This window comes from Acomys minous, assembly GCF_964271855.1.
Source record: "Acomys minous genome assembly, chromosome: 17".
Classification (NCBI taxonomy): domain Eukaryota; kingdom Metazoa; phylum Chordata; class Mammalia; order Rodentia; family Muridae; genus Acomys; species Acomys minous.
In genome coordinates this window covers 22584665-22605986 of record NC_140500.1, presented here as the reverse complement: position 1 = coordinate 22605986, position 21322 = coordinate 22584665, and the positions used below count along the sequence as shown (strand labels likewise).

The 21322-nt window shown below is 39.3% G+C and overlaps 1 protein-coding gene and 1 pseudogene across 2 annotated transcripts in view; both read left to right on the top strand.

Annotated features, from left to right (window-relative positions):
• Nucleotides 1-21322, top strand: part of LOC311588395 (C-type lectin domain family 6 member A-like) — a 143911-nt gene that overhangs the window by 45057 nt on the left and 77532 nt on the right. Inside the window, exons 5-6 of the mRNA XM_084765971.1 lie at nucleotides 12725-12876; nucleotides 13889-14001. Coding sequence (XP_084622097.1) covers nucleotides 12725-12876; nucleotides 13889-14001 — 265 coding nt within the window. The remainder of the gene's footprint in view (nucleotides 1-12724; nucleotides 12877-13888; nucleotides 14002-21322) is intronic.
• Nucleotides 16998-21298, top strand: LOC311588738 (heat shock protein HSP 90-beta-like; annotated as a pseudogene). Its single transcript has 3 exons — nucleotides 16998-17043; nucleotides 18937-19441; nucleotides 19775-21298. The product of its transcript is annotated as a heat shock protein HSP 90-beta-like (transcript).

Sequence of the window (21322 nt, the reverse complement as noted above, 5' to 3'; positions counted from 1 at the left end):
ATTACATGGAGTTTCCAGAGCACTTGTTTCCACACTGACTCCACCTCCCAAACCCCCAATTTCAGTTATTTCTCCTGGTACTCACTCCTCTCTACTTGATTCCTTCTGTTCCCATATCTACCTCCCCCCAGTCCACCCACAAAATCTATTCTATTTCCCCTTCCTAGGGAGAACCATGCCCCCTTGATATTTAGCCTCTCTGGGTCAGTGGATTAAAGCTTTTAATTAATAGCTAGTATCCACTTATAATGGAGTACAGACCATGTTTGTCTTTGTATTTCTGGAGTACCTCGCTCATGATAATTTTTTAAAAATAACTTTCAATTTATTTTTCTTTTATGTGTAGTTTTGTGACTTTACAATATCCCCTGGAACTGGAGCTACAGACAGTTGTGAGCTGCCATGTGGGTGCTGGGAATTGAACCCGGGTCCTCTGGAAGGGCAGCCAGTGCTCTTAACCACTGAGCCATCTGTCCAGCCCTGATAAGTTTTTTTTAGTTCATCCATTTACTTGAAAATTTCATGTCAAATTTGAAACAGCTGAGTAATATTCCATTGTGTAAAGGTACCACAATTCTTTTTGTCCATGCTTCAGTTGAGACATGTGTATGTCGTCCTCAGTTTCCAGAAATGATGTATAAATCTATTTCAAACATAGTGTAGCAGTTGTCTTTGAGGTTGGACGGAGCACAGCATGGGCATACCGTGTCTGAGTGTTGGGTTAGATTGATTCCCAATTTTCTGAGGAACCACCATATTGGTTTCCAAAGTGGCTGCACAAATTTGAATGCCCTCCACCAATGGATTCACATCCTTGCCAACATGAGCTGTCACTTGTGTTTTTTATCCTTGCCATTCTGATAGATAGGTGTGACATGGAATCTCAAAGCAGTTTTGATTTGAGATTCCATGATGGCTAAGGATGTTGAACATTTCTTTAAGTGCTTCTCAGCCATTTGAGATTCCTCTGTTGAGACTTCTCTGTTTACTTCTGTATGCTCTGTTTTAATTGGATTGTTGAGCTTGTTGATGCCTATTTTCTTGAATCCTTTATGGTTATCAGCCCTCTATCAGACATGGAGTTGGTGGAGATCTTCCATCATTCTGTAGGCTGCCATTTCTTCCTTTTGATGGTGTCCTCTGCCTTACAGAAGTTTTTCAGTTACATGAGGTTCCATTTATTAGTGGTTGATATTACTGCCTGTGCTATTGGTGTTCTGTTCAGGAAGCTGTCTTCTTCACCAATACTCAAGGCTATTCTCCACTTTCTTTGTTAGGTTCAGTGTATATAGTTTTATGTAGAGGTCTTTGATCCACTTGGACTTGAGTTTTGTGAAGGGTGATAAGTATGTATCTATTTGCATTCTTCTACATGCAGACATACAATTAGACCAGCACCATTTGTTGGAAATGTTTACTTTTATCCCCATTGTGTATTTCCTTATCAAAACTCAGGTATCTACAGGTGTGTGGATTTACATCTGGGTCCTTGATTTGATTCCATTGATGAACATATTTTTTATGCAAATACTATTCAGTTTTTAGTACTGTAGCTCTGTAGTACATCTTGAAATCAGGGATGGTGACATCTCCAGAAGTTCTTTTATTGTGCAGGATTGTTTTAGCTATCCTGTTTTTTTTGTTTGTTTGATTTGTTTTGTTTTAGCATATGAAGTTGAGTATTGTCCTTTCAAGGTCAAGAATTGTGTTGATATTTTGAAGAGGATTGCACTGAGTATGTAGATTGCTTTTGGTATGATGACCATTTTTACTATTTAATCCTACTGATCCATAAGCATGGGAGATCTTTCTATCAACTTATATCTTCTTCAATTTTTTTCTTCAAAGAGTTGAATTTTTTATCATACAAGCCTTTCACTTACTTGGTTAGAGTTATCCCAAGATATTTTATATTATTTTTGGCTATTGTTAAGGGTGTTGTTTCTCTGATTTTTTTCCTCAGCTCATTTGTCATATGTATATAGGAGCACTATTTTTTTTTTAATTAAATCTTGTATCCAGCCACTTCACTGAAGGTGCTCATCAGCTGTAGGAGTTCCCTGGTAGAATTTTGGGACCAGGTATGTATGCTATCATGTTAGTGATACTTTGACTTCTTCCTTTCCAATTTTTATCCCTTTGATCTTCTTTAGTTGTTTGATTGCTCGACCTAGGACTTCAAGTACTATATTGAATCGATATGGAGAGAGTGATCTACCTGTCTTGTTCCTGACTTCAGTGGAATTGCTTTGAGTCTCTCTCCATGTAATTTGATTCTGGCTATAGTCTTGCTGCAAATTGCCTTTATTATGTTTAGGTATGTCTCTGTATCCCCACTCTTTCTAAGAAAGACATTTATCATGAATTGGTGTTGGATTTTGTCAAAGGCTTTTTCAGCATCTAATGAAATGATCATGTCCTTTTTTTCCTTCAGCTTGTTTACAGGAAGGATTACATTGACTGATTTTGTATGTTGAATCATCCCTGCATCTCTGGGATGATGCTCTACTTGATCATGGTGGATGATCTCTTTGATGTGTTCCTGGCTTTGGTTTGCAAATATTTTATTGAATATTTTTGCATCTATGTGAGGGAAATTGGTTTGTTATTCTCTTTCTTTGTTGAATATTTGTGTGGTTGGGATATTAGGGTGACTGTGGCCTCATAAAATAATTTTTCCAATGTTCCATCTGTGTCTATTTTGTAGACTAGTTTGAGAAATATTGGTATTAGTTCCTCTTTCCAATTTTGGTAGAATTCTGCAGTAAGTCAGTCTGGCCCTGAGCTTTTTTAGGTTGTAAGACTTTTAATGATTGCTTCTATTTCTTAGTGATTATAGGCTTATTTAAATTACTTATCTGATCTTGATTTTTCTTTGGTGAGTGATATCTATCTAGAAAATTATCCATTTGTTTTAGATTTTCCAATTTTTTGGAGTACAGATTTTAAAGTATGACCTAGTAATATTTTGAATTTCCTCAGTGTGCATTGCTCTCCTCCATTTCTGAATTTGTTAATATTCTCTATCTTTCAGTTAGTTTGGCTAAGTGTTTGTCTATCTCATTTATTTTTCCAAAGAACCAACTCGTTGTTTCCTTGGTTTTTAAAATATTGTTTTCTTTGTTTCTATTTTATTGATTTCAGCTCTCAGCTTATTTCCTGTCATCAACTCCTCTTGGATGTCTTTTCTTTCTTTCTTTTTTTCTTTCTTTTGTTCTAGATCTTTCAAGTATGCTGTTAAGTTTCTAGTATGAGGTATCTCCAAATTCTTTATAAAGGCACTTAGTGATATGGACTTTCCTCTTAGCACCACTTTTTTGTTCCATAAGTTTGGGTATGTTGTGCATTCATTTTTATTGAATTATAGAAATTCTTTAAGTCATTCAGTAGAGAGTTGTTCAGTTTCCAGGAGTTTGTAGCCTTTTTGTTATTGTTGATATCCAGCTTTAATCCATCACTATTAACTTAAAACATCTATCTTGGTCTAATAACATCTTAACCCCTAACCTACAAAGCTTAATTGAAATACTAAACTATCTGGTCTTCAACCCATCAGAGACTTGAGAAGGAATAAAACTTAAATATCTGATTGAAGCCAGAGTACAGGTTAGCAGCTTCCAAATTGGATAACTGACTGAGACAGTTTACTGTCTGAATAGTCACCCAACACTCTCTGTAACATTAGAACATCATCTTCAGCCTTCTGGACCAATATATCTGACAGACGTATTTGCAAGGCAGCAACTATTGAGGACTTGCTTATCCTGTCTTGGCAGAGTTTGGCCATCAACTCTGCCTGCACTAAACTTGCCCATTTTTAGGCAGAATTCTGTCTGTGGCAGAAACGAGGGCATTTTGCCCAGTGGCTTGTTTGCCACATTTGAAGTCAAGTCCATAAGGAGGTTCCTTGGTGCTTATCTTCTTCTTTGAGGCAGGCTGGGTGTTGCTAGGAGTTAACCTGTGTTGTTGTCAAGGAATCTTTAGAATAATAAAAATATCTTTAAATGCCATATTCTTTTGGTTCCTGAGGGTTTTGAAGACCTTATTTAACTATTTTACCTTACACATCTATAGAATCACACCTATCTATTAGACATAGAATATATATTCTGGCCCTTCAAAGGAATCCTTTGCCCTAAATCAGCTTGAGAAACCTTAAGAGAATGATGTTCCATTTCCTTTAAGGGGGGTTGGATAGGTTTCTGTTTACTCTCTTGGTTTACAGATGCTTATTTTCATTGGGAGTTGGTTATAAGTATTATTAGTCTTTTACAGAGAAGAAACTAGGTTTGACTCCAGGACGTATCTTTTCCTTTATCTCCCTTTTATAGGTAAGGTGATAGGAGCTGAAAAGAAAGAAAGGGGATATAGAAATATAGAGGGAGGATAGAACAAAAGGTAGATTATTGAATCTATCCTTATCTCAAGTCCCTAACGGTTGCTCACTAGTCAGGTTATTTTTTAATTCAATGGTATTGAATTTTGTATATTGATGCAAATCATGCTCATGTCAAAAACTAGTTTAATTTTATCACAAGAAAATATTTTTATTTTAATGTATATTTTATTTATTATAATATACTCACATTACATCCCAATTGTTATCCTCTCTTCGGCCTAGTCTCCTCCCCTAGATCTCTCATACTGGAGGCCCTCCTACCTCAACTGTCTGGCAGCAGCCTGTGAGGTCTCCTCATTGCTGCACGTTTTATTCCTTGGTTTCTGTCTTCTGGTCTGTGTGTCCTGTGGTTGGTCAGAGGGTCTCTGCCGGAGTTGGGGGCTGGATTTCTAACAACAGTCATGGCCTCTTTTTGAGTAGAAGTTCTCCATTAGAGTTGGGGGCTGGTGTGGAGAGGAGTGGGTATTGGAGGGATTGTCTTGGGTGTACCAAGAGAGTGGAGGATGTCAAAGGGTATGCCATGTATCTGGAGTTTGGGCATCTGATGTGGCCTCTGGTCCAGTAGTGAGTCTCAGCCTGAGTTTGTCTACTGTTCTGGCTGGTGTGGCCTGCACTTCAGTAGGAGATAGCCTCTGACATTGGAGTGGGGACAAGGCATAGTGAAAGAGTTGGAGGGAGACATGGTGGAGAATTGTGTCTCTACAACAGTGGGAACTTAGGGAATGACAGTGTTATATATCTGCTACCATTTGTTTCTCAATTTTTTGCTTTATTTTTCATATATTTTATACCTTTCTTTTTTGCTATAAGCATAATAATAATCATACTGGGAGTCTGAATTTTTTAAATTTATTTCTGCCTCTTTTGCCTGTTATTTAATTTAAGTTCTATGTTTTTTGTTTCTCTAATTAATTGATTTCTTTGTCATCTACATTCTACTATAGCCACTACATAAAAAAAGACCATTCTGTTAATTTTTGAAACTATAAAATGAAAAACACATTGTTACAGGGAGAAAGGGTTAAATTTACACACATCAGATTTTTATTTACATATGTTTACTTTCTTGAGATATTTTGTGTTACATTTATTTATTTTTAAAATTATTTATTTGTCATGTATACACAGTTTTTTGCCTGTACGTGCACCAGAAGAGGGCACCAGACCTTACTACAGATAGTTGTGAGCCATTATGTGTTTGCTGGGAATTGAACTCAGGTCCTTTAGAACAGCAGGCAGTGCTCTAAACCTCTGAGCCATCTCTCCAGCCCTACATTTATTTTTAAAATCTTTGTAATTATTTTTGTGCAGTACTTCTATTATTACTAATTTAAAAATCTCTTTTAGACTATTGCTGCCATGATTAATGACATGTATTTTTTACATACAACATGTCTATTATGAAAATTTCTGGTCCTAGTGTGATAAGTTCAGTTGTTTGCAGACATAGACTATTTCATTATATCCTCAGAGTCTGGGTGTTCATTACACTCTGTTTTTCTGGACTTTTCTAAATGCACCCCAGTAGCATAATGAGGTCCTGAGATTAGTGCCAATGGAGGTAGACATGGGTTGCTTGGTAACTGAGGGGTGAGAGGCTCCTTGCTTTGGAGAAGTTGGGAGTTCCAGCTTCCCTGTGGGCTCATCACTCAAGCAACTTTTAGGATGACTTTATTACATGGCACTTACAGTTCATTCTCCTCCCAAAGACAAGCTGTGTATGTATACAAGCTGTGTGTGTATACAAGCCGTATGTGTATACAAGCTGTGTGTGTACAAAAGCTGTGAATGTATACTAGCTGTGTGTGTACACAAGCTGTGTGTGTATACTAGGTGTATGTGTATACAAGCTGTGTGTGTATACAAGCTGTGTGTGTATACTAGCTGTATGTGTATACTAGCAGTGTGTGTATACAAGCTGTATGTGTATACTAGCTGTGTGTGTGTATACAATCTGTGTGTGTATACTAGCTGTGTGTATAGTAGCGGTGTATACAAGCTGTGTGTGTATATAAGCTGTGTGTGTATACAAGCTGTGTGTGTGTATACAAGCTGTGTGTGTATACTAGCTGTGTGTGTACACAAGCTGTATATATACAAGCTGTATGTGCAGATCAGCTGTGTGTGTATACTAGCTGTGTGTGTATACTAGCTGTGTGTATACAAGCTGTGTGTGTATACAAGCTGTGTGTGTATACCAGCTGTGTGTGTATACAAGCTGTGTGTGTACACAAGCTGTGTGTGTATACTAGCTGTGTGTGTATACAAGCTGTGTGTATATACAAGCTGTGTGTGTATACCAGCTGTATGTGTATAAAAGCTGTATGTGTATACAAGTTGTGTGTTTATGCCAGCTCTATGTGTATACAAGCTGTTTGTGTACACAAGCTGTGTGTGTATGCTAGCTGTGTGTGTATACAAGCTGTGTATGTATACAAGTTGTGTGTTTATACCAGCTGTATGTGTATACAAGCCGTGTGTATACACACGCTGTGTGTGTATACATGCTGTGTGTGTATACAAGCTGTATGTATACACAAGCTGTATGTGTACACAAGCTGTATGTGTATACTAGCTGAGTGCATATACAAGGTGTATGTGTACACAAGCTGTGTGTGTATACATGCTGTGTGTTTATGCCAGCTGTATGTGTATACAAGCTGTGTGTGTACACAAGCTGTGTGTGTATGCTAGCTGTGTGTGTATACAAGCTGTGTATATATACAAGTTGTGTGTTTATACCAGCTGTATGTGTATACAAGCCGTGTGTATACACAGGCTGTGTGTGTATACATGCTGTGTGTGTATACAAGCTGTATGTATACTCAAGCTGTATGTGTACACAAGCTGTATGTGTATACTAGCTGAGTGCATATACAAGGTGTATGTGTACACAAGCTGTGTGTGTATACATGCTGTGTGTTTATGCCAGCTGTATGTGTATACAAGCTGTGTGTGTACACAAGCTGTATGTGTATGCAAGCTGTGTGTGTATACAAGCTGTGTCTGTATACAAGCTGTATGTGTACACAAGCTGTATGTGTACACAAGCTGTGTGTGTATACAAGTTGTGTGTTTATGCCAGCTGTATGTGTATACAAGCTGTGTGTATACAAGCTGTGTGTGTACACAAGCTGTGTGTGTATACTAGCTGTTTTTGTATACTAGCTGTGTGTATACAAGCTGTGTGTGTATACAAGCTGTGTGTGTATACCAGCTGTATGTGTATACAAGCTGTGTGTGTACACAAGCTGTGTGTGTATACTAGCTGTGTGTGTATACAAGCTGTGTATGTATACAAGTTGTGTGTTTATACCAGCTGTATGTGATATAAGCTGTGTGTATACACACACTGTGTGTGTATACATGCTGTGTGTGTATACAAGCCGTATGTATACACAAGCTGTATGTGTACACAAGCTGTATGTGTATACTAGCTGTGTGCGTATACAAGGTGTATGTGTACACAAGCTGTGTGTGTATACATGCTGTGTGTGTATACAAGTTGTGTGTTTATACCAGCTGTATGTGTATACAAGCTGTGTGTGTATACTAGCTGTGTGTGTATACAAGCTGTGTTTATACACAAGCTGTATGTGTATACAAGCTGTGTGTGTACAAAAGCTGTGTGTGTATACTAGCTGTGTGTGTATACAAGCTGTATGTGTACACAAGCTTGTTTGTACACAAGCTGTGTGTGTATACTAGCTTTGTATGTATACTAGCTGTGTGTATACAAGCTGTGTGTGTATACAAGCTGTGTGTGTATACCAACCCTATGTGTATACAAGCTGTGTGTGTATACTAGCTGTGTGTGTATACAAGCTGTGTGTATACAAGTTGTGTGTGTATACCAACTGTATGTGTATACAAGCTGTGTGTGTATACTAGCTGTGTGTGTATACTAGCTGTGTGTATACAAACTGTGTATGTATCCAAGCTGTGTGTGTATACCAACTGTATGTGTATACAAGCTGTGTGTGTATACTAGCTGTGTGTGTATACAAGCTGTGTGTGTATACAAGTTGTGTGTTTATACCAGCTGTATGTGTATACAAGCTGTGTGGAAACACAAGCTGTGTGTGTATACAAGCTGTTTGTTTATACAAGCTGTATGTGGACACAAGCTGTCTGTATACACAAGATGTTTGTGTACACAAGCTTCTGGATAAGACGTAGCTGAGAAGAAATTATCCAACAAGTGTTCTTCAGCTAATTCCTAGTTACTCCTGTCTCAAGGTGCTCAAGATCATGTAAAATCTAGACACCAATTGAGCAAATGGGTCAATTTCTCTTCATCAAAGATTTGAGAATTTATGAAAAAATAAAAATTCATGATAACTAGTATATTTAGGATATTTTACTCATTCATTTGGTCACTTATAAAAAGTAATAGCCATTTTGCAGTATGTCAGACAGTGTGTCAGACAAAGTCCCAGGAGAACACAGACTTAGTTCTCAAGTATTGTAGAGGAAAACCAATAATCAGTGTCAGCCAGGTACAATGGCACATTGCTATTATCCTAGATGCTCATGATGGTGAGACAGAAGGACAGTGAGTGTGGAGCTAGCCTGGGCTATGTAAAGAATCTGTGTCAGACAAAAAAGGAAGAAAAAAGAAACTAGTGTCTACAATATTGTCCAGGAAGGGTTGTCCTGAGATAGATGTTTTAGAAGAAGCAACAACTATAACGGTGGTTACAAAGACTGTCCCAGAGGTGTGAAACTGAAGCATGAATGGTTGAGGCACACAATGCTGAGTGAAAGAGAAATGACACTTTCCTAGGTGTCTCTTGTATTCTTTTACAGAGATTTGTGTCTGTAGTTCTCATTTGCTTACCTAGATTTTCCATTTCCAGAATTCCCTGAGTGTGTGTTTTCTCTGTTGTTTCTATTTCCATTTTTAGGTCTTGAACAATTTTATTTGTTTCCTTCAACTATTTGTTTTTTTCTTGGTTTTCTTTAAGAGATCTATTCATTTTCTCTAATTTTTTGTTAGTCTTTCCCTTGCTTACTTTAAGGTATTTATTCATTTTCTCTTTAAGGACCTCTATTGTTTTCAGCAGTTGGTCCTATGGTCTTTTTCTTGTCCTTTACTCCTGTTCGAATATTCAGGGCTTGTTATATTAGGATAGCTATGTCTTGATGCTGACATATTGCCTTGTCTGTTGTCGATTGTGTTTTTACTCTGGTTTCCAGGCTTTTGGTTTGGTGATTATAGGCTAGGTGCTGCTTTCTGAATTTTGCTTTGCTTGTTGCATGATTTATTTTTAAATTTTCTTTTTCCTTTTTGTTTTTTAATGTATATTTTATTTATTCTAATTTATTTATACTACATCCCAATTGTTATCCCCTCTTCGGCCTACTCCCCTCCCCTAGATCTCTGATAGTGGTGGCCTTCACACCTCAACTGTCTGTCAACAGTCTGTGAGGTCTCATCATTGCTGTACGTTTTATTCCTTGGTTTCTGTCTTCTGGTCTGTGTGTCTTGTGGTTGATTAGAGGGTCTCTGCCGGAGTTGGGAGCTTGATATCAAGTGGCAGTCATGGCCTCTTGTTGAGTAGGGGTTCTCCATTAGAGTTGGGGGCTGGGGTGCACCAAGAGAGAGGAGCAGATATCAAAGGGTGTTCTGGTCTATTTAGAGTTCTGACAACTGATGTGGCCTCTGGTCCAGTAGTGAGTCTCAGCCTGAGTTTGTCTACTGTTCTGGCTGCTGTGGCCTGCACTTCAGTAGGGGATAGCCTCTGACATTGGAGGAGGGACAAGGCAAAGTGAAAGTGTTGGAGGGAGGCATGGTGGAGAATTGTGTCTCTACAACAGTGGGCAGTGAGGGAATGAGAGTGTTCCATGGTCAGGCTACCTACCTGTTAGGCTGGCTGGTACGGCCTACACTTGAGTAGAGGATGCCTGCAGCAGTCATGCAGTATTTCTAACAGATTCTGAGGTGGCAAGTACTGAGTCTATATGTACATGTATTATCAGACCAGAATATCTGACTTGTATGCCTCCATTTGTCTACACAAGTCTTTTTTATGAAAAGGGTTGTTTTATATTTATATTTCTCTAGCTTATGTTTTTCTAAACCATCTCCCCACACTTGCTGTTTCTCATCTCAGAAAAAAATATATACATACATATGTATACACATATATAATTAGAAGAAAATTATGAAGCATGTTTCCTGAATACAAATTATTTAAAGCTTTAATACATTCCTTGAGAACATTTTAACATTTATAGATTTCACATGATGATATAGATACCATGCTAACCTTACATAGACATACACTGTCTCCATATGAACATCTTGTGTAAGCAAACATGGTTCCTACAACTAGTGAGTGAACACTGATGCCAACACTGTTGAAGATCATGATTACTAGAGTCTCACTGGGGAAACCACATTGCATTTAGCTGCCATATCTCTGTAGTCTTCTTAGTTGGGATAAGTTTTCAGAAGATCTTCGTTTTAAATGTTTCTGATTAGCAGTTTTGATGATGACTGATCTGGTATATTGTAGGATGTTCCTCTATTAAAATTTGAGTAATTATTTTTGAGGAGGAAGATGACATGTGTGAAGTGCTTGTCTAATCAGATCATACACAGGATCTAAACAACAAAAATTATTATAGACCATAGATAATGGCTGATGGTCTTCTGAGGTAGGTCATTTAAAGCATATAATTTTATTATCTAAGTATTTTATTTCTTTAAGAAATTAATCTTTTCTCATATGACCCATCCCAACCACATCCTCCTCTCCCTCCTCTCATCTCCTTCCTCCCCCACCTCCCTTATCCCCCCAGACCCACTGCTGTCCTCTTTCCCTTCAGAAAAGAGCAGGCCTCCTCTGCTTGTGGGACCCGTTTCCTCCTAGTGGGTTGTCTCAATCAGCCTTGATATGAGCGTTTATGCCTAGTCTTATTCTATCTTGCTATGTCATGTTCAGTTGATGCCATTTGCGGCTAACCACTTGGTGTTGGATAAGCAGTTAGGAGGCTAATCCATAGAGAAGATCAATTCTCCCTCTCTTGGCAGTGATTACTTACTGTAGCTCTTATAACAATAAAAGTAGGCTATGAATTGAAAAGGAGTAGGGCACATCACAGAGATAGGAGGGCAGAGAAAGAAAAATGATATAATTATATTTTAATTAAATGCAAAGAACTGATACTTTCTCCATTTCCACAGTATAATTATGGGAAGGATGCCATATACAGCCCACACTATGGTGGAATATTGGGTTAGGTTTCTCAAGAGACAGAATTATGTATCTGTCTATATTTATCCAAGTTCTTTATCTCGGTCCACAACACTCCTTGTTCTCTAAGCCTTGTTTGTGTTTTCCACTGTGAATGTCATTTCTCAGTCTTCTCCTAGCACTGCAATGCTTTGGCCACTCATCCTTCATCTCCTCCGACTGTTTGATGTTTTCCCATCTCTAAGACATCCTTGGTTTCCATATAAACACAGAGGGATATAGATGAGTGTGTGAGTATATTGCTGTATAGCTGCTACTATGTCTTTCTCAATTCTTTGTTTTATTTTTTATATATTTTATACCTCTCTTACTTGGTATAGGCATATTAGTAATCATGATAGGAGGCTGCATTGATCTATCTATCTATCGTCTATTTATTTATTTAGTTCTGCCTGTTTTGCCTGTTATTTAATTCAAGCTTTATGCTTTTTGTTTCTCTAATTAACTGATTTCTTTGTCATTTACGTTCTACTATAGCCACCACATTTTAAAAAAGAAGATCATTCTGTTAATTTTTTTCAATTAAAAAATAGAAAAACACATTGTTACAGATACAAAGGGATATATTTACATACATTAGATTTTTATTTACCTATTTTTACTTTTTTGAGGTATTCTGCATTACATTTATTTATAAAATCTTTGTAATTTTTATACAGTATTTCTATTTTCACTAATTTAAAAATCTTTTTTAGTCTATTGCTGCCATGATTACTGACATGTATTATTTAAATACAACATGCATATAATAGAATTTCTGGTTCTTAGTGTGATGAGTTCTATTCTTTGGAGACATAAACTGCTTCTCATTATGTCCTCAGAGTGTGGGTGTTCTATACACTCTGTTTTTCTGGATTTTCCTGGTATCACCCCAGTAGCACAAAGAGGCCATGACATTAGTGTCAATGGAGGTAGACATGGGTTGCTTGGTAACTGAGGGGTGAGAGGCTCCTTGCTGTATCTGGAGAAGTTGGGAGTCCCAGCTTCCCTGTGGGCTCATCACTTAGGAAACTTTTAGCATGACTTTATTACATGGCACTTACAGTTCATTCTCCCCCCAAAGACAAAGTCTCGAGCTGTTGCCCAAAGAACTGGAAGCCATTTGGTTCCAACTGCTACTTCACTTTCAGTGACTCTGCATCTTGGGATGACTCTGAGCAGAAGTGCTCCAGCAAGGGTGCTCATCTGCTAGTGATCCACAGCAAGGAAGAGCAGGTGCATCCTGGGATGTGGGCTGGGCCTGCTGTCTGCCTGGTTTTACTAAGGGTGGGTTTTGCTGACGTGGGTGTTGGTGTTGCGGCAGAAGGCTTTCCATCAGATAGGCAGACATTGTTGTTTCAGCCTTTGCCTGCTAAAGCTTGCTTCCACTTCAGTGGGCCTTAACAAGCCCCAAGGAACCGCGGCCTCAGAAATGCAGCACAGGAGGGTGGAGGGAAGGATGGAATGTTTCTGCCTGAAAGACCAGTTTGTGATTTCAGCAGTCTAATGCTTCCTGCAGTATCAACCGCCTAACACAGGAGGGCGTAGGGAAACAGGATCAAGTCAGGAGAGTCACAAGCAATCATCAGAAACAAAATATCTGACGTTATAAATGGAGAAATACTAAATGTGTAAACTTCTCTTGTGTGCAACTTTCAAGAAAGGTATTAGTGAAGAAAAGAGGGGAGTGAGTCTGAGATGAGAATTCATTATGATCATGGCCTGAGATTATTTCCAGTGTCATGAAAATATGAGTGATACTTTTTGTCTTAATCAGCAAGAGAAGATGTGTACTTCTGTGGGCTGGGGGTTGTTCTTCTATTCCTTGATCCTTTTTTTCTGTCTTCTCTGTATGACCAGAAAAAAATAATTCAAAACATAACATTGAACTTCTAAAATGTAAAATTACTGTATATTAATTTAAAATTTGAGAAATATTTAAGGACATAGATGAACTAGGATTTAATTATTATTTATTTACCTATGTGCATCATATTGAACCCTATAAATTTTTTCCAAGACAGGGTTTCTCTTGTACTCCCTTTGTAGACCAGGCTGGACTTAAATTCACAGAGATCCGCCTGCTTCTGCCTTCTGAGCACTGGGATTTAAGACATTTGCCACCATACCAAGCTGAACCCTAAAAGTTTGGATCATTAAAATAATTGTTAAAAGATCTTACAAAATTCTATAGTAGAAAAAGAAGTGCTCAACCCAGGCTGACAGCTGTATCTTTCTTCCCTCTTAGGATTTCATCACCAGGATCCTGGAACCTGCGGCTACTTATTTTATAGGGCTGAGGGATGGAGGTCACAGACAATGGCGATGGGTTGATCGGACACCATACAACGAGAGTGCCACGTGAGTCTAGAGTCACTTAGAGTCCTAGGTCCTGCAGCATGAGGTGAATTTAGGATGTTCCTGCTGTTGATTATGAAACTAAAACAGCTCACTCCTGGCATAAGTGCTGGGGATGGAGTTACTTTTACTTTCTATTTACTAATTATAGGAGTTTTGTGAGACACACATTATGGATGTTCCCAGTAGGGATGAGGAAATGGAGTTTGCAGAGTGTAGAATGTACCCAGGGCAGCCAACCAAGGTCTTTACACATAGATGCATTTTATTATGCTTTCAGCCTCTCATTTATATTTAAAAAATAGGATGTAATTTATTTTTATATGTGTGTATATACTTATCTCTGTGAGTGTTGGCCATGTGTATATAGGGTTTATGGAGCTGATAAGTGGGTGTTGGATCTCCCCAGAGCTGGGGTAATAGGTGGTATGACCTTGGCAATATGGGCACTGGGGTCAGAACCCTCATGCTTTCTGGAAATGCAGCACGACTCTTAATGTCTGAGCCACCTCTCCAGTCATCATTTATATCTTTATAAAGTAAATTCATGTCATGATGGTAACTGATTATTCTCACCCATCAAAAGGCCTCAATCTGATATTGAGTCTCATATTTATGTAATTATTTAAAAAGTCTGATATTTTAATATGTTCCCATATTCTATCCTGATATGTGTTGTCAGGATACATATACATCCTGATATGTATAGTGAGGTTATCATTCTCAATTTTCAGAGAAGAAAACCAGGAATCCATGGTTTTAAATAATTTGTTCTTGACGATAGAAATAGGTAGATTATCCATAGATTTCAGCTAGTTCTCCAGTCTCTGAAATAGTTGTGTTGTAAAACAGAAGAAAACAATATTAATACACAGGAATGAAAGGAGAGCACATAAAAAGCAGCCTGGGCTGATTGTGCCCTGGCACCAAGACTTAGGGATAAAGAAATAGACGTGCCTGGGATGCATGCCAGGAGACAAGTTAAACAACAAGCTAGGGGACCATTGAGGGTGGTGGGCCCTGGTATCTACAGAAATGTCAGATATGGGTGATGTAGAACGTTTGATTTGTACACACTTGAATCTGATTTCCACAAATCCCAGCCTCATCCTCAGGCTTGCTGACTCTTGCTTACTCTTTTCAAGCATCATTGTAGGACACACCCTGATGCTCTTTCCTCTCTTTCAGATTCTGGCACCATGGTGAGCCTAACAATGACAACGAGCAATGTGTTACATTAAATCATCGAAATAAAAGATGGGGCTGGATCGATATCCCTTGCAGTGATCAACAGAGATCAGTTTGTCAGTCGAAGAAAATATACTTATGAATCGCATATTCCTAAGGACTTGGGGTTAAATTGTTACCCAGCACCACACAGACATATGGGAAGTTCTTTATGTATAAGAGATGCCCACAGAATTTACATAGGCAGCAAATGGTTATACATATGAAAACACTGGCCCAAATGTATAATAGTACTTTAACCTACATATTCCTTCATGAAATGATCTTTTGTTTAGAATTTTCTATGCACCAGAGATTACACGGGGACCCTTTTGTGCATACACAGGGCTTTGCTGCCCAACACCCCTAGGTTTCATTGACTCACACAATTGTATAGCATGTTCTTTCTATCTGTTTTTTCTCTTTTTTAATCTGCCTCTAGCTTTATTGAAATGAAACTGAGAAATAAAATTCTATATATGTAAGTTATAGTGTATGAATATATATATATATATATATATATATATATATATATATATATATATATAGCAAAGCAGGTAAATATCACATTTCAGTATTTAACATGGTTGACATTTTGTATGTGGTATGTGTGCATGTGTGTGTGTTAAGAATATTTAAGATCTTTTCATGAAAATTCAGGTACACAGGATGGAGATAACTATTGTCATTCTAATGAACTTTGGATCCTTATATTTTATCTGATAATTTGTCCCCTTTCAGCAACATGTCAACATCCCAGCACCCAGCCCTTTATAGCCATGGATTCTTCACTCTGATTCCTGAGATTCACCTTTTCAGACATCACTTATAAGTGAGATCATTCAGTACCAATCCTTCTTTGAGTTGTTTCCCATAAGCAAACACCTTCTACATCCATCAACTGTTGCAAATTACAAGATGTTCATTTTTATGATGGATTAATACTTCAGTGTATCTAATACACATGGATAGGTATTAAATCTATCCATTCATCCGCTGACATGAGGTAGTTTGCAAGTTTTCACCTTTATGAGTGATGTTGCCAAGAACATAAATGTGAATGTCTTTAGTTGAGGGTATTCTATGTTTTGGTGTATGTACCTCAAAGTGAGACCTCTACATCATGTGTACTTTTACACCCAATGTTCCAAGAGTTTCTGTACTGTTTCATGTAATGGTTGTACCGGTTTTTTTTCCTGGTGAAAATGCATCGAAAATTTCCCTTACATGCTGTACCACCCTCAGACACGAAGATTTTCTATTTCTATGGAACTGCAACAGACTTCTCTGTGATCACCATTTATCCTGCCACTGTATCAAACTGTTTATTATGTCCAATGCATATGTATGCGAGCTGTGTGTATAATATGTAGAATTTTTAGGGTTTTTCTTTAGAGATGATCATATTATCATTAAAGAGAGACACTCACACTTCCATTCTGTATGTGCACATGTGGATAGTACGGACAGAAAATGTCTACTGTGTTTTCTCCCACTGGTGTTCACTGCCTGAGGACTGCTCCCTCCACAGGCTGCTCCTACTGAGAGAAGTTAAACTTGCTTTTTTGTTCACCTGAATGTAATAAACATGCTGAGCTTCTGAGGTGCTGTGGCTTCTCCATCAGAGAGCCCAACCCACCTGATCAAAGCTTTATTGTATCTTTTCTTCGTTCTTCCTTCAGTGTCCTGTCTTCAGTCGCTCATCTCTGCAGGCATGGTATCTAAACCCAAGTCATGCTTAATGCAGCACATTCTAATGGGAAAGGGTTTAAATGCTTTTCCTTGTTCACTTTTTCCACCCAGGTCTCCAGGACCACGGTGAGTAGGAGTGGTTATAGATGGATCTTTCTTGCTGCTGTTCAAGGAGTGATTTCAATTTTTCACTGTTGATTGTGGTGCCAGCTGTGAATCTTGCCATTAATGTATAATTCCTTTTTGTTTGTGATTTGTGTGTCTAATTTTTTGTGTTAGTGTCAAATATCCTACAAATTATCTTTGTATTTAATCTCTCTACCTATTCTTTAAAAAAAAAATCACCAGCCCTAGCCACTAACAGCAGGGATTTCTGTTTTGTGTGTTTTGGTTAATTGATGATTAAGAACAATCCTGGATTATAGCTTAGACTTACATAAATATAGAATGAGAACATAAAGCTCAGCTTGCTAATGCAGAGTTTGGCCTTCCTGCGTGGATGGAAGGCTATCCTGGGACTACGGAGCCCAGAGACCACACAGCTCTGAGGCTTCATGGACTTGAGGGTTTACAAGGAAGGGTGGAAGGGTGTCCTGAGACACAGGAGCTCAGACACCACCCAGCGTTGAGAGGAGGCCTCAGCAAGGGTATTATGGCTTCCATGGTGGGTATCCAGCTGAGCCCAGGAGCTCAGGATCCACAGTCCCTTCTCTTTCTTTGATGTTGCAGCTCCCAAGGGAGGGTATCTCCAGCTGAGCTGAGGAGCTCAGTGGCTTCAGCCCGGCCCCGTTTTCTCCTCTTCCCTTCTTCTTTTCATAGCTTTTTGGCTTCTTCTGACAAAAGAGTCACACGAGGCAGTAAATCTTATAAAAAAGATTTATTGTGAGGGCTCAGGGTGTGGAAGGACAAAGCCAGGAGTGGTTGCCCCTGTTCCTGGGTATGGAAAGCTGGTAACTGAGCAGACAAGGTCTTTATTTAGGAATTCTTAGGGTTTGGAGCTTTCCAGGGCAGAAATTTTCAAAGTGAGGATTGGTGGGATGTCATGTCCTGAGCTTGGAGGAATTCAGGGGTGAGTGAATTTTCGTGTCCAGGGATTGGTGGGTTTTCGTGCTCAGGTATTGGTTGTTTTCTCTGGGAAGCTCAAGAATTGGTGTATATTCCTGCTCAGGTATTGTGTTTCTGTTTGAAGCTCAGGGATTGGTGGATTTCCCTGCTCAACGATTGTTGGCCTTTTGTTTAGACTTTTTTTAAACCTAAAATTAGCATAATCTGTGCGAGGTCCTATTGTGGTGCTGTAGACAGTTTGTGACAGTTACAGATGCTGGAGACACTTGTGACAGATGTCTTGGGGAGGGGCCTGGCTGCTGTAGCTCCTTAGGCAGAGCCTGGCCACTTTGCTGTCTTTAGGTTTTACAAAGTTTTAAAAGTGTACAAAGTGTAAAAAGCTTACAAAAGGAGTCTATGTCAGGATAGCTTTTCCCTGTTGCTTGAGTCAACATAAATAGAGAACAGTAGATGAAATGATGATTAGAAACAGGGACTTACATAACTGCTACAAAATAAAAATTAGTAAATATTCATTATTTGACATTATATGAAAACCACACTGAAGTGCCTTTCAGTAAGTGAAAGGTAGCAACTTTTTTGGTTTATTTGTTCATCTCATCAAAGGCAAAGGAAGGCTGTGTGAATGGTCTTTGTCCCTCAGGCTGCCACAGAGACCACAGTGCAGACTGTACAATGCCCACCAACCTGTGTCTCCTGGCAGAAACTTTCATTCTTCCTTTTTAAAGGCTTGCTTTTCTATTTTTCATTTTAAATTATAGGTCTTGAGTTCCCTTCTCCCCCTGCCTCATCACAGCCTAGGCTTGCTGTGTGAGTAGGATGTGGTCCATACCCACCCTGTTTTGTATTACTAGTTGGCTTTTCTGTCAAGATTCCTGAGGAAGAACACTATGGAGAGGCAGAAATTGCTCAGATTACATCCCTCATCATCAAACAAGACATTTTTTCTCTGAGAATTGTTCTCTAATGCTTCTCATGCCTTGGACAAGATTCAGTATGAAAGCCTGACAGACCCTTCCAAGTTGGACAGAGGTAAAGTGCTGAAAATTGACATTAACCCTAACCCTCAGGAGTTCACACTGACTTTGTTGGACACAGGCATCGGCATGACCAAGGGTAACCTCATCAAATAACTTGGGAACCATTACTAAGTCTGGCACAAAAGCCCTCATGGAGGCTCTCCAGGCTGGTGTGCACATTTACATGATCGGACAGCTTGGTGTTGGATTTTATCCTGCCTATCTCCTGATAGAGAAATTAGCTGTGATCACAAAGCACAATGATGATGAGCAGTATGCCTGGGCATCTTCTGCTGCTGTCTCCTTCACAGTTCATACAGATCATGGTTAGTCTATTCATCTGGGTACCAAGGTGCTCCTTCACCACAAAGAAGACCAGAGAGTGTACTTAGAAGAGAGGAAAGTCAAGGAAGTTGTGAATAAACACGCCCAGTTCATAGGCTCTCAAATCACCCTCCAGTTTCTCAGTTCACAGGCTGTTCCATCACCCTCTATTCTCCTAATTCAAAGGCTGTTCTCCCGGTTCACAGGCTGTTCCATCACCCTCTATTATCCCAGGTCACAGGCTGTTCCATCACTCTCTATTCTCCCAGTTCACAGGTTATTCCATCCCCCTTTAATCTCCCAGTTCACAGGCTGCTCAATCACCCTCCAATCTCCCTGTTCACAGCTCTCTCATCACCTTCTAGTCTCCCAGTCATAGGCTCTCCTTTCACCTATTATTCTCCCAATTCCTAGGCTCTCCTGTCATCCTCTATTCTCCAAGTCCATAGGCTCTCCCATCATCCTCTATTTGGAGAAAGAACTAGAGAAGGAGATGAGTGATAATGAGGCAGAGGAAGAGAAAGATGAGAAAGAGGAGGAAGATAAGGATGATGAGGAGAATCTTAAGATTGAGGATGTGGCTTCAGATGAGGAGGATGACAGTGGCAAAGACAAGAAGAGGAAGACAAAGAAGATTAAAGAGAAATACATTGATCATGAAGAGTTGAATAAGCTGAAACTTATTTGGACTACAAACCCTGTTGGCATCACTTAGGAGGGATATGCTGAATTCTATAAGAGCGTTACCAATGTCTGGGAAGACTTCTTGGCAGTCAAGCCCTTCTCTGTAGAAGGTAAGTTGGAATTCCTTGGTGATCTCCCTGTGACCTTTTTGGTAATGATAACAACAACAACAACAACAACAACATGAAACTGTGTGTCTGTTGTGTGTTCATCATGGACAGATGTGATGAGCTGTTACCTGAGTACCTCAACTTTATCCATGTTTGGTTGACTCTGAGGATGTGCCCTTGAACATCTCCCAAGAAATGCAAGAGCAGAGCAAGATCCTGAAAGTCATCCTCAAAATCATTGTCAAGAAGTGCCTTGAGCTCTTCTCTGAGTTGACTGAAGACAAAGAGAACTACAAGAAAAATTTTTATGAGGCATTCACCAAGAATTTAGAGCTTGGAATCCATGAAGATTCCACTAACTGTTGCTGCCTTTCTGTGCTCCTCTGCTGTCACACTTCTCAGTCTGGAGATGAGATGACTTCCCTGTCAGAGTACATGTCTTGCATGCAGGAGACACAGAAGTCTATCTATTAGATCCCTGGTGAGCAAAGAATGGGTGGCCATACCTACCTCTGTGGAGCATGTGCAGAAATGCGGCTTTGAGGTGATGAATATGACTGAGCCTACTATGTGCAGCAGCTCAAGGAGTCTGATGGAAAGATCCTGGTCTTGGTGACTAAGGAGGACCTGGAGCTACAAGAGGGTGAGGAAGAGAAGAAGAAAATGGAAGAAGAGCAAGAGAAATTTTGAGGATCTATGCAAGCTCATGAAGGAGATCTTGGATAAGAAGGTTGAAAAGATGACAATATCCAATAGGTTTGTCTCTTCACGCTGCTGCATTGTGACAAGGACCTATGGCTGGGCATGCAGAGCATCATGAAAGCCAAGGCATCCAAGCCAACTCTTCAATAGGCTACAGAATGGTAAAAAAAAAAAACCACCTAGAGATCAAACCTGACCACCCTCATGTGGCGACCTTGTGGCAGAAGGCTGAGATGGACAACAATGCCAACGCTGTCAAGCACATGGTGGTGCTGCTGTTTGAAACTGCTCTACTCTCCTCTGGCTTCTCACTTGAGATCCCCCAACTCACTCCAACCACATCTACCACATGATTAAGCTAGGCCTGGTCTCTGATGATTATGAGATGACAGCCGAGGAGCCCAGTGCTGCTATACCTGATGAGATGCCCCACTTGAGGGTAATGAGGATGCCTCTCCCAAGGAAGAAGTAAATTAAAGACCCCCAGAAATTTTGTGCCCT